General features: G+C 40.1%; 1 protein-coding gene across 3 annotated transcripts in view; it reads left to right on the top strand.

Annotated features, from left to right (window-relative positions):
• The first annotated feature begins 6,377 nt into the window (after positions 1–6,377).
• Positions 6,378–16,894, top strand: part of ksr1a (kinase suppressor of ras 1a) — a 31,494-nt gene continuing 20,977 nt past the window's right edge. Inside the window, exon 1 of one of the 3 annotated variants that reach the window (XM_029447832.1) lies at positions 6,378–6,968. In XM_029447832.1, the coding sequence (XP_029303692.1) occupies positions 6,756–6,968 (213 nt within the window). In that variant the 5' untranslated portion in view covers positions 6,378–6,755. Of the gene's footprint in view, positions 6,969–9,098; positions 9,231–16,894 lie in introns of those variants that run through there. The other 2 variants (XM_029447833.1, XM_029447834.1) reach the window with 2 other exon arrangements.

Here is a 16,894-nt window from a genome sequence, read left to right as displayed (position 1 = left end):
TGCCCCTGTCAATTGTCAATTCTAAACATCCTAGTGTGTGAAAAACCCTCGAGGGCAGCTGTTCCTGAGATGGTGGAGCCACAACATCTGACACAAACAATCATACAGCGTTCAGAGTCAGTCATGGTCGTGCAGCTTGTCTACTGTTTGGTCAAACCAGTGAATCTCTTGAGCTGCCTGCATGTTCACGGAGTTGCATCCAAAACAGTAAAGTAAATGAACCTGGAAATGAGTCAGCAGTGTTGCACTTCCAGTCCCCTCGTCTCCAAGCCAATGATGGATCTCTGACATAAAATATGTCTGAAAATATACTCGTGCATTTTGAAGCTTTTACGTGTCCTACAAATGGCAGTTGCTGACAAGTGGCTAAACAAGACAACTAATCATCAAATCAAATGTATTTGTATAGCCCAATATCACAAATTATACATTTGTCTCAGTGTGCGTTACAGACTGTACAGGTTACAACACCCTCTGTCCTTAGACTCTCGCATCGCACAAGGAATAACTTCCTAAAAGAAACCCCATAATTAAAAGCAAAGCACTGGTCCGCCTTTAGCTTGGTGGTGGTGACATGAAGTCATGCGACTGCGGTGTAGTTCGTTTGTAGCCTAACGTAAGTGTTTGTCTTCTGGCAATGCATTTATGCTTCAAAAATCATAAAAGTGGTGTTCACTTGTGAAGGTTCACTGCTGAGCCAAGAAACATGAACTTGTGTTTGGCACAGAGCTTATTTTCTGCATTAATCCAAAATCCAATGGAAAAGTCCTATTGGCTTTTTGTAGAGGGAACCAGGGGGATGCTAACTTCTAGGTTGGCCTACAAAGATAGGTCATCCCTGCAGCACTATATGCAATATGTAACCAACCATAAAAGCCATCAGCCAAATGTGTGCTATTGATGGATTCAATGTCCAGTCGAGGTTAAGGTGACAAAAGATGTTTCATTTTATTTAATAGCCTATATTCTAATAATAGTTTGCATTCTTTGTTTCCTGTTTAAATCAACTTGTTTTAAAGGATTTCATCAAATCTAAAGTCTTTTTCCGGATTCTAGATTCTAATCTGCCTCGAATTTCAGAAAAACAAATAGAAATGTGGCATGGCACTAACGGAGGTCTTGAAAGCAGACTATGAGTCTGAGAATGTTATTGCTGTACACAGTTGTCCAGCAGATGGTGATGTCTATGTATATTTCACTGTAAGGTGCTTTTTGAGTCATAGTTATATCTACCCTGGTGTGTCCCCTTTAAGGAATAATTCAACTGGTCCCCTGTGTGGACATATTGATGTTCCCATTATCCTCTATAATAGCAGCCAGATTACTTTTCTTAATCGCAAAGGTTGAATAAAATAAGATAAAATATGAATAAAAAATGTTAATCCAGCCTCGACTGGATTGTCTATTTTGCGGGAAATGGTGGTGGAAGCAACTGAGACATGCAAAGACACTTTTTAAAGAGTTGACCACCTAAATAGGGTGGCAATGTTACATCCCACTTTGTGTCATATCCAGCTGTAGGTATTGACATAACTAAAGGTCATTAAGAACAGACAATGGGATGAACAAGTACCATTCATTGGATATACTTCTAAATTCTGGATTTTCAAAAGGGCTTAAAAATACAATAAAATGAAGACATTTCTAAATTAGAGCTTCACAGCATCTTGGGACGTTTATGTAGTGGGTTTCTGTATCTGTTCACACAGCACTGGGAAACAAAATAGGAAAGGAATTCATTCACTACACTGAAAATGTAAAAATAATTATGAATATTTACTGAGCCTTTAAAAAGTCATATTGATTAAATTGAAAACGTTTTATGATTTAACAAGTAAAACAAATAAGAGTGATTATACTACATGATGATACTTAGTATACTGTGATACCACTGTGATGGGGCTCTCTTGAATGCTATGATTAATTAATAACACAGATTTCACCCCACACATAAACACCAGTTGACATTAAAAACAACAAACTTGTATTCACTGCAGGCGGCTTAAGGCTTGTATAGTCTGAAAAACGAAGTTCCACTTGAATTGCTACAGACTATGTGACTGCAAGACATATTGAATCCGGACAATTGCTCAATCGGTGGCTATTTGCTGCCCTTATGTGGGAACATTGACACAGAATTTCCAACAAACTACATTTAGTTGGTGGGTGTGGGTATATATAGTGAAATATAACAAAAGTTAAATATTTATAGTAAGTACAAAGTATCTTTCAGCATTTTTTTGTGTGATTCTTTTTTGTCATTTAAAGTTTTTATTTAAGTTTTGGATGAGTCAAACGTCCAATGACGTAAAACTTCTAGTTCTATTCTACTTGAGATATTCCTGGAGATAACTCTGATCCATGTACCAGTAAACAACGTTGGGGATATTCTGGTAAGGCATGTGTCAAGCCATTTAAAAAAATGAAAATAACAAAGATCATTCCCACAATGAGTGTAAGAAGGTACCTACATCTGCACAGCACAACACAACACATGTTGTTCTGTATCAAGCCCATTTGATGCAGCTTTATAATGCCGTATAATAGTACCTGTGAACGATATCGGACATCTTTAATGGACCATCCTGTATTTGTTACTATGTCTTTTCATGCATCTACCTCAATGTTACAGTTGAAATCTTTTTGCCAAGGCAGGCAGATGTGCATACTTCCCAAACAGAGCATCTGCAACCATATTGTAAATATTAGTGAGCAGATCTAGGTAATTATATTTGACCATATTTCCCCCCTGTCCTGGTTTGAGGCCTACGGCTCCAATTCTCCTAATAAGTGTGTTTCCTAAAGGGGAAATATGATGCTAATTTTCCGGTTCATACTTGTATTTTGGGTTTCTACTAAAACATGTTGACATACTGTAAAGTTAAAAATAACAAACACATTCTCATACTGTCGTTCTACATATACCTGTATTCACCCTCTGTCTGAAACGCTCCGTTTTGGCGCCTGTCTCTTTAAGCCGGCCTCTAGAAAAAGTCCAGGTCTGCTCTGATTGGCTTCCGAGTGTTAAAATAAGGACTACAATCATGTCTACCCAAAATGCCCTCCCTCAAGCACATAATCAGCCAATAGTGTGATATGTCAGGGCTACTTCACAACTTCATGTACACCTTTTTATAGATTTCAAAATAATGTTTTAATCATTCATCATCATCATTAATTTTCTACAACACTTTCAATAATATAACAATATCAATATATGCTATTCAGAGCATTATTCATATTTTTAAGTGACACTCATCTGTGAAGGTCCTGTAAAATGTATAGTTTAAATGCATTGTTTTGGTTTTTGGACACCATTTGTTAGGCTACGTATATAGCACATGCTCTTATTAATCAAGATGCATGCATTAATCAGGGTAAGAATTCTATATTTAAAAACATTTCTTTAAAAGGTTTACATACTTTTTGTCATTTCCATGTTTTTAAACAGTTTCCTTTTCTCTCTTGTCTGTGAACGCAGCAGTATTTCACTCCTTCAGATTAATAAGAATCATCTTTTAATTGATACATTTGGCCCTGATTTGTCTCCACGTATCCATAATACTGCAGTCTTACTTATCATTATATTTGTAAATCAACATAAGTGTAGTCTATATGGAAACATATAGGCGTTGTATTTGCATTACACAATATTTAATAAATGTGAACCCTGGATATGTGCATTCACCAAGGTACACACATTTCTAATTGTTGTATTTATTTGAATTATGCAATGACTAGACCTGCATCAAAAATGAAGTATACAAATAGCGGGATGAGCAAAGGTCAACTGTTTTTGCAGACTGTAGGGCAAAGGCTCCAGGCCTGTGGAAATCCTGGCCGGCAAAGAAGATGGAATCAGACAGTCCGCAATCTAATTTAATCTGAAGCTGTGAGCTCGTTGCTACGTGTGGTGTCTTGGCTGTCCAATAGTATGACAGTTTAAACGGCTTAAGGGACTGCCATGCTGGGAGAGGATCATGTTATCCTCAGCTGAGTGAGTCGTGTCAGCAAGCTGTCAATCTGATCATTGCTCGTGCGGATGTTTTCTTTATATACTGCAAGTACTTTTTTTGATTGCTTGCATGTTGCACATTATTTATTACTGAAAGGTCAGTAATCCTAAAGTATCATGTAAGAGGAAAATGAACACATGGAAAGATCTGCAGCAAAATAAAGAGAACACAAAATGGAGGAGAAACAAACGGTGAAGCATTGAAATGTTTTTCATCAGAGATGCTTCTGTTGTGCTCACATTTCACCTTTTCTGTGATCTGTCGACACAGATAATCACTTGATCATTGCAAGGGTCGTCACGGTACAGTTATGCAACGGACGATAAGCCAGACATATGGTATGAGAGAGGTTTAAATTAATATTTCCATTAAATTGGAAATTGTTCTATAGTAAATATGTCCATTTCAGTTTCTCAAAGTGCAAGGTGATGTCTGGTTGTGTCAGTCCTTAACCCAAACATATTCAGTTTAATATAACAGCATAACCCTAACCCATCATTTTCTAGCATTTGTGCATCAAAGATTACTCAAAAGATTAAACGATTATCAAAACAGTTGGCTATTATTTTTATCGTTGCAGCTCTAAGGTACATATACAACCAATATTACATATCTCTTTAAAACCTTCCTTTACTCTGATCCCACTTTTGTCGCTTATAACTTCACTTTGAAGGCAAAGAGGAGCAGAAATTGGCAGCGTGTTCTGCTGGCATGTCACCATCAAATCTGTGCTGCTAATACAACAGGACTGAATTTACAAAGTACTGAACCAACAACGACAAATAGTTTAGCATCAAAACTCGGCTTTTTGTCCGTTTCAGTCCATCGATGCAACAGTGTTTTACATCTTACCATTACATATTGAAGTGTTCAATGTCAGAGGAATTTACATTGCTGGTTTCGGCCAATTTGGAGGTTGGTGGTATACCAAAACACTCTGGATGAGGTTGCTTCTTCCTTTGTTTGCTTTTTCGCTTTAATCCTTATGTCACCAGCCAGGCTGCTGTGTGGACTGTTGCATGTCTGGCCAGTGTAACATATAGCGACCATTTCCCCTGCAATCAGAAGACCAGAAGAGACAGATGGAGAGGAGGAACACTGGGCTCCATGAGAAGTGACTCACGTTCCATTGTATAATCAGGGTATATTAAAGGAAGGAACATCACACCCTCATTGCAGTAATGAGCCATGTGTACTGTACTGTTGCTTCATGGTTGTGGAAAGCTGCACACTCCTCCCACCCGCATGCATATGATTAGCACTTTCCTCATATGAGTATAAACGATGTACCTTGCTCTTGAAGTTGCAGCAAGTTCCATCACTGTCAAGAATTGGAATTTAACGTCATTTATTTATTTTTGGCTGCATGCACTTGTTATGGCTGCATTGGTTTTGCTGTGGAAACAATAAGAAGTACATGCCGACAAAAAAATAGGTTTGCCATGAATTTAGTTTTAGTTTTAGACGTTTAGATGTTTTTACAAGGTAACTGTTAACCGGTAACTGTTTTGTAAATCAGACACTGATATAACAGCACTGTATTGTTCCTCTTTGTATAAGCTTTTTAATTTTTTACCAAAAATGGTTTGCGTTGGTCAGGGAGTACATTGCTGAAAATATATTTCAAAGGAACGAGTCATGTACAGCACCCTTTCCACACCAAATATCACATCATTGTGGAAAGTGCACAGTCTGCATGTAGACCATGTACACTCACTCAACTACATGCAAGTGGAATGTCAACTATGTGGACTGTGATTGGCGGGATGGGAAAGGGGGCTGTGCACTGATCACAGATTATATCTTTGATAAAATACATTAAGAAGCTGCAGCCTTTTAATCGTATTGCTAAAACGTCTGTAGTATCCATGTAGGCCTTATGGTGCACCTCTTTTTCTCAACACAGAGTGTATGGTGGCAGTGCATGGTGCTGTGAGTGAGGTGAAAGGTGGAGATTATTCTTCCAGCCCAAAGCTACTCTTGCATACCGGCCCTGTCCCTCCACACTACTGTGCAATTGTGCTGTACCAGTGTAAGAGTAAGAGGAGTATAGCACCCCTAATGATACAATAAATTATAGTAAAGAAACACAAATATATTTAAAATGGAATCAGGGATTATTTATTATATTATTTACACTGTATCATGTCCAGATGTCTTTATAAGGTGTACTGCAAACCATAATTAATATTATTATTTACACCTGTGCATTTCCTGTTATTGCTTTGTACTGGATACTAGTAACATTCCTTTTTTTTTTTTTGTAATCAAGTGTTCATTCTTCTTCGTTTGTGTGTGTGAGCACGTGCACGAGCGGGTGGGGGAGGTTGTAGCGTGGAGTGCAGTTTTTGTAGCCAGTGTTACTTCATTTCCCACATTGCACCGCGCCCCATGATGTTCCCAACAGCTGACAGACGGTGAAAGCCTCTGCCAGAGCTGTCGTTGGAAGAGAGTAGCCTGTCGTCGGTAGCCTGTACGGACCGAAAATATAAGTCGAGCACTGCTGGACTCCGGACCGCTTCACAACCTGGGTTGCCGTCGAGCATGTTGTTTTGATATATTTAAAAAAAAAAAATTTGTTTTTGCATCCTGACTTTTTCCTGATTTGGAGCTGGGGACATTTGCTGTCAGCTAACTTCCACAATAGGTCGCTGCGTCGCTGGCTGGACTACTGCATGTGTTTTTATTTTTGCTTAACAGTTTGACTCTAGCCCTTCCAGCCGTGCCCAATGCTGAGGAATGGATAGTGTGTCTGCTAAAGGGGGGAAGATGGTCGAGAGTGATGAGCAGCCGGAGAGGGATAGTGGCGGTGGTGGCGCAGCGATGGCCGCACTACATCAGTGCGAACTCATCCAGAATATGATTGAAATCTCCATCTCCAGTTTACAGGGGCTACGGACCAAATGCGCTGCATCCAACGACCTCACACAGCAAGAAATACGCACTTTGGAGGTAATGCGCTTTTCTAATGTCCTGCGATAGAGAGCAGTTTAATCAAATTGCGGAGTCATGAAGCCCTGGCACTATGTCCGCCTCATATAGGCTGAATATTGGCTGCAAGCGAGGCTGAGTGTCAGTAAACTGAGCACATTTCGTCGTTTACAATATACTACTCGGTCGATGCATTGAGGTGCAGATTACTCAAAAATGATATTCAAAGTTTTGCCTTTAATATTTCTGTAGAAGATTCCTAAATGGTCGAAATGGTTATTTGTGTGACCTCTTTCTCTAGCTGGGAATATTTTTGTCCCCTAGGATAGTTCCCAGTACCGTGCTGTGCAGCTGAATCCAGCCTGGCCTAATGGCACACATTCAATAATCTGACACTGCTATAATTTAGCGTGTACTGTTTTTGCTGCACGGGATTTCGCGTTTGTCGCCTATAATAGGCATGCAAAGCGAATACAAAACGAGATGTACGATGTGTTTATCTGTTTCCCAGGCGGGTTGGTGTACGCGCAGCTTTTCCTGCATCTGGATGCAGATTCAGTTCAGTCGTTTTGGGATGACTTGACATTGCTTTGCGCAAGAGCCATGGCTTTGTAGGGCCTCAGCATATCCTACTATATAGTAGGCAGTGTGGTAGAGAAGGCATCAGCAAAGGATGCACTATTTTCTGTCTCTAGCCTTTCAACCATCCTTGCATCTTTAAAAAAAAACCGCTCTTGTAAAATTCAGATGCAGATTTGAATGCTATTTTACATCATAATCAATAGTGCATTTTTCAATGTGGGCCATATTTATCTTTGTAAAAAGTACGATTTTTACTATTAGATTTTTATAGTGATGTTGATATAGTCCTTTTTTGTAAGGCTCAGGTTTTTAGTGCCGGCCTGCATGTTTACAGTCACATATTGTTTCTGTAATCTTCTCAGCTGCAAGATGACTGAAGGAATCATGTCATGGAAAGTCCAGCTTCATGTTATTAGTAACAATGCCATGAGGGGACAACAGGCCGTGCTTCTGCAGAAGAGGGGGTTGTTGTGGTGGGCTGTAAATGGCTGATGCAGTACATTTTGAACAGACGTGGAGTTGTGAAAAACAGTGGAATAGTACAAGGTTAATAATGCCTACAATTGTGAAGGTACATGAATGTTTAGCATTGGCTCCAGACATGCTGACATTCTCAGACATGATAGATGGTAAATGGTTTTTTCTGGCTCATGGTTTATTTAAGCCTTATACCTTGGATAAAAGGAATACTCACTCCTGATTGGCTGGAGGCTATCAATTATCCATGTCTGTTTTATTTCTGTATAACTGAACTCCCCATGAACAATTGTGCTGTTGCCCTTAAAAACTAATGTTCCAGAAAGCTCCGAGCATTTAGTTTCAGCCGCACAGAAGACTCAATAGCCTGGCTGAACTGGTTTTCAAGTGACCTTCAGAATGGTCAAGAAGCAACCTTATTTAGTCGCAGAGTTACAGTCTATCTTCTGTGACTACTTTTGTTTGCCTGAGCAGGCCAGGTAGCAACAAAGAAGATCTATTTGTATTTGTGATGCACAAAAAAAGATATACCTTACAACAAGGAAGAGGTGACAAAGCAATGCTATGTGTTTAAGTCCAGCTATTCATCCATTTTCATAATAAAGGAGATCATTCTGTAGCTCCTTAGCTGGCTGGCAAGCATGAGGTGCAAGTTGGCAAAGCCACTGTGTGGGAACACATTTTCACAGGCTCAAGTAAAGAAGCCCAGTATTAAATGAAAAATTCAAAGTATTAACTGGAACAGAAACCAGATCAGTTTGCACGTTGTCCATGAGTGTGGCTAAAAGTCTGCTTACAGAGTCTGTACAAAGAAATATGAAGTTCATGACCTGTCCAGCCCTACATGCGTCGACTCTTCTTCATCAGTAGTCGTGCGTGCCTCGTCACTGCGTGGAACAGGACGTGATCTGGCAGAGTACTTCCTGAGATGCATGTTGCACTGGCATTGTTCTACTCCACAATGGGCAGGCCTCGGTTGTGGTCTCGCATGTTTCTTGAAGCCTATCAAAGCTGCTCTGAGATCTCTTTCCTGTAGTTGGAGGCCGTTGTGAGGGTGGGAACCCTGAAAGTCAGAAGTGCAAATAGTGGTACCTCATGTTAGCTTTGCTGTGTGTGGTTTAACCCGGTTCAGTATCTTTCCCTATTGCATTTTGAAGATAGTAACAACTAGGAACCTTCTTTTGATTTTGAAATCTACCACTTCAGTCTGCTCACTGGAAACAGGTACGGTAGATGCTTTCTGGTTTACAGCACAGTTACAGTCTCTCTTAAAGATATACTTTTTGTTTAAGATAAAATGCGATGAAAGATGTGCTCGACTTGTCTGAGAACATTTGAATGGTAATGTCTTGGGTCACAGCCTGTGTCGAAACTTTTAGAAACTTCCGTTGAACTGATCGTTTGCTGTTGGTCTCATTATGCATCAGCAGAATTGTTGATTCATTTGAAGTCTAACAGGATTTTTTTTTTTAAACCTCGTCGAGCAGATCTTTTATGAGTTTCATTTGTGTTGTGAAGTGTTTATCACAGTTTGTAACTGCAGGTGTTTTGTAAAACAATGTTGCCTTTTTAACTGTTTTAATCATTTTGAATTCTAACATGTTTTACCAACGCGCTTTTCTTCTTGTGCACCTGCTCAGGGTGAGCAGATGGATGAGTAGTTCCTCTTGCGTTTCATTGACTCTGAAAGTAGATTCTTCACATTATTGTAACCGACTTTCTTGTCATATAAACAAAGGGGGAGAAGTCACAACAACTAAAACAGAGAATTGGATGTAAAGAAAGCAATGAAGAAGACATTCAACTTCTAAGATGAAGTCTGTCTATTGTCATAGTACACATTCTCCCTTGTTCTAAACCCGTATGACATATTTAGCAGAAGTTTTATAGATGTGGTTAAGTCTGCCAGCTTCATAGTTGCTGTTTAGCTGTCTCTGACCTTTGAGCACCCTGTGTGGGAACACAGGATGAGAGAATTTCTTTAAGTTTACATTTATTAAAAGGCAACTACGCCCGTTTACTTGTCAAGCACGTCACTTAAAATAATACAGAAAAGCTCTTTTTGGCTTCCAGTTTGTCTCTTATATCGTTTAGCTTCGGCTTTACATAACATTCAACTCCAGAGTCAAATGTTCATCCTCATTGCTAAGAACCCTGATCTTTCAACAAGCAGAACATAGGGCGCTGTCTTGATCAGCAGTCTTACTTCCTATATCTTTACTGTCACACCATTTTGTAACCACATCTCGCCAAAAGTGTGCACTTTCACTTCTTGCTTCCGCCCTCCTTGAGATTTTAGGCCTCAAATAGTCTGCGGACTCTGGAGTTAGTCATAGATTTAAGTTGACTCTGGTATCATTTCAAATTTCAGGCAATATGTCAGGTGCTGTCGTGCACAAGATGTCCAGAAAACTCATCTCTGTTGTGTCTGAACCTTGACCCGTTCATGTGAGAGGTGTACAATCAACCTGCAACCTTGAGTTCTGAACTGTGAAGTCAGTGCTTTAACCTCCATTATCTCTAATATCTAGCAAATTGTTGGAAAATGAAGTTTAATTGTTTTTCTCACTTGATTTATTACCTCAGTAAACATTTTCCGCACAAGTTTATGGTTTCAAGTCTTCTTCAATGATACTCATATTGTAAAATATGGACAGAAATAAAGTAAAATAGACGATAAAGCAGGGTTTGCTTTAGGACGTGGCTATCTTGTGATTGACAGGTTGCTACCACAGTGTTATCCGTGTTTTATTTTTTAGACCTTTAATCCTTTGACTGTGTGTTTTTAGTTAATGGAAGTTGATTTTAAAACTTTGTTACCTAAAAATGTCTTGTTTAACATTTGGTTATACTTAGCTCCACCCTCGCATGTCATTTCGGGTTCCAAAAAACCAAGATGGCGACGTCCAGAACGCCAAAGCCGAGGCTTCAAAACCATAGTCCACAAACCAATGGGTGACGCAGCTCCCACATCCGTGTCCAGGTGAACACTTGTAAACCATCCTGTAGCAGCCAGACATGATGGATGTCATTACTACTAGAGCGTTAAGCACCGTGAGGTCGGAGTAGTTGTCACACTCGAGGTGCAAACGGGCATCGCTCCCATATTGCACTGGAGGGCCATCAAGAGAGGCTTGAACTCACTTTATACTCTCATTGAGAGAGCTTTATTATTCTACTTGAACTGTGTGTATTTTTTTTTTCTGCCTTGCCAGTGAGAGGATAATGACACTGGCCTCTCAAATGGAGTGCTAGCTGGTACTTCACTTTTCACATGTTAATCCCACTCAGTCTCTGCCTCTCATGCTGCCTCTGTGTTACTTTTACTCTAGCACTTTATATATTCCTGACTTTAGCTTTATCATACCCACTGCCTTAGCAGCCTGTTTTGTTTTTTTAACCAGCAAAATCAGTCTACATGATCCAGACACTTGGAAACATCCTTTAAAGCCCAATGTTTTGTGTTTTTACATAACCTCAACCAAGTGTGCAATATATTTATTCATTGCTGTAAATCTTTACATAAAAGCATTTCTTATCTTGTTTAATCACTGCTCTCTCTGTAATGATCAGCAAACGGCAAAGCGTCACTCTGTTTTGTCTCCTCATGGTGTTGGAGAGTTTGCTGTGCGCTCGTGGTGCGAGCTGTTGTGGCTGCATCTATATTTAGACATCTTTCTTCCTACGCATTTTCAGGGTTGGTTGTTAAATAAGAAAATCAAATGACGCGCAAAGAGCCTGTGCAAGAGGGGAGAGCAGGGAGGAAAAGGGGAGGGGAGAATCAAAGTGTGTGTGTGTGTGTGTGTGTGTGTGTGTGTGTGTGTGTGTGTGTGTGTGTGTGTGTGTGTGACTGACTGCAGCGACCCTATCTCTGTTTCCTTTTTTTTTTTGCAGTGTGGTCGATAAGAATGGACTGCATGATGTGGAAATTAGGGTTGTTCAACAGTGTGTAGGCAGTCCTTAATCTATTCTTAAACTGACTCAGGATGAGTTGCATTACATCCTGTAATTTTGAGGTCTGCTCTCCTGAGTTTCTTTTGTGGAATAGGGGCGATTTGCTTGCTCAAAAGTTAGCACAGTGTGTGGTTAAATTGGCTGTTTGTATAGGGCTGCAATTTAGGATTATTTTCATTATCGATAAATCTGCAGAATTTCTGGTCTTTTAAAATGTCAGAAAATATTTTAAATATCCATCCCAGTTTCTCAAAGTCCAAGCAGATGTCTTTAAATGTCTGGTTTTGTCAATCCAAAACCTAAAGATATTCACTTTAATATGTTTATAAATGGAGAAAAGCAGGACTTTCAGCAAACAGCAATTTCTGCAATTCTTTCATTAAAAAATGTAACGATTAACTGACAATCAAAATAGTTTTTGAATATTTGATTCTGTGTTGATCGACTAATCAATAAGTCGACTAGTTGTTGCAGCTCTAATATTTAAGCAATGTACTTGAATTATGTCCTTTTGAAATAAGTATATCTTTACATTTCTATTTTAATATTTATTTATTAATTTGCAGTTTTTACAAAAGGTTTTGTGATTTATAAAATGGCCCCACTGACGACATGTTGTTCTGTCAGATACGTCACAGTGTAAGCCTAAACCAGGCCAACGGTGCGTAATGTAGGTTGTAGGCAGGGACATATACTAACCTTGCACAACCTTAGTTACCACAGAGAGTTGGAGGCCACTTTATCACCTCCTCACCCCCGCCCAGCCCAGCCCAGCCCAGTGTAGGGGTCAATTTGCACGGGGGGGGGTAACAATGATGGAGGAGGGGCAGCAAGCCATTGTCTGGCACTGTCAACCCTGTACGTTCAGACCCCCCTCAAAGTCCATGTGACCTGGCCTCTGCATAACTAGGTCTGCCTGGCTCCATTGTGCTTTTGTCTGTTGACATTTTCATCTTTTTTTCTGCCATAAAACATCAGTTTACTCAGCACAGTTTACTTGCCTGATCCACTCTAAACATGTGCCCTTGAAACCAATATTAAAATGAGTCTTACATTTGCATTATCGTCCAGCTCCAGTGCTACTGCTCCTGCTGTCACATTCCATGTTGACTGTGACTCTCAGACTGGCGCTGCCCACAGTAAAGACAGAGGAGCCTACAGGCTACAACCAAAACAAATAACAGAAGTATCCATGCTCTTGTGTCCCTTTCAGTGGAGGACAAAGCACTCGTATCTTTTACTTTGGTAAAAGTAGTAATACCACAGTGTAGAAATACTCTGTTACATGTCAAAGTCATGCATTCAAAGTTTTACTTCAGTAAAAGTACAAAATGTACTTGTACTTGTGTAATGTAGTACGAAAAGTAAAAGTACTCATTCTGCACAATGGCCCATTTGAGAATAATATATTTTCTATTATTGAATTATAATTATTGATGCATTAATGTGTTCATCACTTTAATGTTGCAGCTGGCTAAGTATGAGCTATTTTTATTTATTTTTACAAATCTGCCGGCCCGGTAGCTTGTGAATTTCACCAAGGGATCAAAAGACTTATACATGATAGGTTATTTGTTGATTTATATTTTGTTTTATTAATCTGAATCTTCAAAGAAACTAAAGCTGTCAGATAAATGTGCTGGAGTAAAAAGTACAATAATTTCCTCTGAATTAGATCCGGAAATACTCCAATAGAAGTACCTCAAATTGTACTTGAGAAAACGTACTCTGGTACTGTGCACTAATCCCTTTGCTGCGAAAAGTGATAATATTGTGTACATATGTGGTTTTCTCTCAATCGGTTTTTCTCATAGATTATACTGTTTTTTTTCTTGAGCTTTTAATGATCAAAAGCTAGTATGACACGAGACTTAGAAATGTCCCGACGACAAGAAACATGAGCATTTTTAGTCTGAGAGAAATGAACTGACCTTCCTGTGCAAATATCATTTTCTAGGGTAGAGCGTTGTTGCTCAGATGGGCCATACTATCCTTGGCAGGTGCACCAGAAGTGGCTGTGTCAGCAAGAGCCTTGAGAAAACAATTGGAGCAGTGGGATCTGCTGTGTCAGGCGGGCCGCTGCTGGGACTCCTCTCTCCCCTCTCTGGTGGCCGACACACTGGCTGTCACTCATCTCCTCACAGCATTAGGCTGTTGCCATGGTGTTGTTTAGCTCTGCTGACAGGTGGGCTCTGACGCCATTTCTCCTCCCCCTCCTCCCACCTTCAGGCCACACGTCAAATGCTGCTCTCTCCTCTCTGCACCAAAAATAATATGCGCACTTGACACAAATGCACTGTTATCAATAAGGGACCTTTGTGCTTGTGTAACTCTATCCACCCGGTTTATTTTGGATGATAATGGGTAACGTAAATGCTGAGATAACAAATGTTGGCCATGTTTTGTTGCTACTACAGTCATTGTCCTATGATGACATTTCTATGTTGAGATCATGTATTGTGTCTGCGCTCTGTGTTTCACATGTTTGGGAAAATCCCACTGAAAGGTTGCTGACGACTCAGAAGAGGTGTTGCTAGGTAACCTGACGTCACAGGTCTGCACTAGTGTGAATAGGGGGGTGTAACTGGAGGCTAGCTTATTAACCAAATCGAGTAAAAGGCCTCTCACTGCGAGTCCACCTCTCCAGAAACACTCAATTCAGACACTTGATGAGAGCTCTGTGATTCAGAACGTTGGTTTGTAAGCATGGACTGGATATAAAAATGTCCCAGCTTCACATTGTTCAGTGTCCCATCTACTGTCTGCTTGTCTACCAGTGTGTTTGTTTGTGTGTGTGTGTGCTAATGGATACACTTTGTGTTTCCAGCTTCAAATGTGTATAAAATGAGATGAAATGAATTTATCCTGAGGGAAATTGCTGTGCAGCAGTTGCAATACAAAAGTGCAACTATAAAAGTCTAAGTTAAAATGTATACAATATGTATAGTGCAAAGCCAAAATCAGGTTAAAAGTATAATGTTTAACATTTCCACTTTAAAATGTCTAAAAACAACAATCTGTTATATGTGTTTGTTGAGTTATGTACTTTCATTATCCCAAATCTTTCAAACAATTTTCAAACCTAGAGCAATCTGTAATTTGAATCAAGGTTGCATTTGGTTGCTTGTAATGACTTCGAGCATGCGTCAATGTTCTGGTTGTCTGCCAGAAACGGTCATTAATTGACTTTTTAAATTTAGTTTTAAGCCCCGTTATTAAGATTTCTAACGCGAAACTGCTTTATTCAGTGTGTTGATCAGCTGAGCTAACGTTAGCAATTAGCTCGCAGCCACTCCACCCTATGTACGCTGAACCACATTGGAGAAAAACAGATTTCTAACGTGAAACTGCCAACAAGGCTAGACTTTTAATAAGCAGGTGTTTTTATGCTTTTTAAGGAGGCATGTGTGGTCTGAAGGTTGTTTTGCCTTTTTATTTTCTTCCATACCAATCTGATTTTATGACACTTTCCTTTGATGCTTTTCTTTTCTTCTTTTTATCAGTTTACATTTAATAATGCATGCTATTTTATAATGCCCTTGAGTACAACTGATAATAGCTGAGTAATTGCAGAGCTGAAATGCTTCAGTCAGAGTCGACACGGAGAGCATTTACTTCCTTTCCATCCTCTTTCATCTCCATGGCCCTCAGTGGAGATGCTTTTGTCGGTTGCCACGAAGCAGCCTTTTCACAACCCAAGGCCACACTTTTTGAGAGTAGCGCGGCCTCATGACTTTCTGTCTGGTTGTCAAGTGGAAGTTGAATGAGCAGAGAAAGCCGCGCTCTCCTTATTGTCGCGCAGACACTCGAGAGGTGCGTGGTGGGTCGAGAGCTAGCTGGTGTTGCACACAGCTCGTCTGAAGGTGCTGCCTGCTGTAATGGACTCTTACAGATAGACTGCGAGATAAGGAGACACATTATACGGCCGTGCTGAGGTGCACAATGCGGCCGCTGCAAGCCAATACCGTGGTGTTCATCGTGATACTTACTCACAGGACCACTGCACTTGACATGGGCTTTGAAAGCATCGTGGGTAAAGTCTCACAGCTTTTTTTTTTTTTTGTTATGTCGTTGAATATGAGATGATTTGAGACGGTGACTGGTCTGGCTTGAGAGAACAGCTGGGTGTGGGATGTTCTGGTGATGTTGCGTCATGAGACACTACAGCAAAGGGCTGCAGTCATTAATGTGCTGATTAGCAGATGCAAGCCTCAAGATGAAGATTGTAGCTTCCACCCTGAGCAAAAGGCAAGAGTGTGTTCTTCTCTTCATTCACTCCTTCATCTGCTTCATCAGCAGCAGCACCAGAATGTATACACTTTGAGGAAGCTCTCTGGAGGATGAGGAGTCACGAGAGGAAGGAAGGCAAAGATTCCTCGTAGCTTTGTCCTCAACCGGATAACACAGGAATATTTTTATGTCATAGATACTTGTACGGCTGACAGGGACTAGGCTTGTCATCATAATACCGTTATAGACTTACCGTACGACATATGGCCACAACTTCACAGAGTAGTTGTTGTAGCTAATGTGTTGTTACTTTGCACTTTTGGTTAACAAAGATCCTAACTGTTAACAAACTGGATTGGCAGTATATTGCCTGTTCAGGTGCAATTCCAAAAGCTGGCGGTAAAAAAGAGAGTTCAGTGTCTCTGTAACTAACTGGAAAATTGACTGTTCATATGGCACTTTCTTCCGTCATTATGTCACTAAGCTGCTTCCTTGTTCCAAATCCACTTGTTTGCTGTGCCAGCACCGCAGATGCTCTCATTAGATGACCAGCTCATTGTTCCCGTGTATGATAATAGTTGTTTATATCTAATTAACTGTCTTGTGCACTGGGAAATTGGGTTAAACACACACTGGGATTGTTACTGCAAGTACATTGAGTTCAGAGTGCAACTATGGAGTAATTCATGCAACCTTTATTCTAT

Source organism: Cottoperca gobio, chromosome 14, assembly GCF_900634415.1.
Source record: "Cottoperca gobio chromosome 14, fCotGob3.1, whole genome shotgun sequence".
Lineage (NCBI taxonomy): Eukaryota > Metazoa > Chordata > Actinopteri > Perciformes > Bovichtidae > Cottoperca > Cottoperca gobio.
Note: the sequence above shows the minus strand (reverse complement) of the source record. Positions and strands in the feature narration are given on the sequence as shown.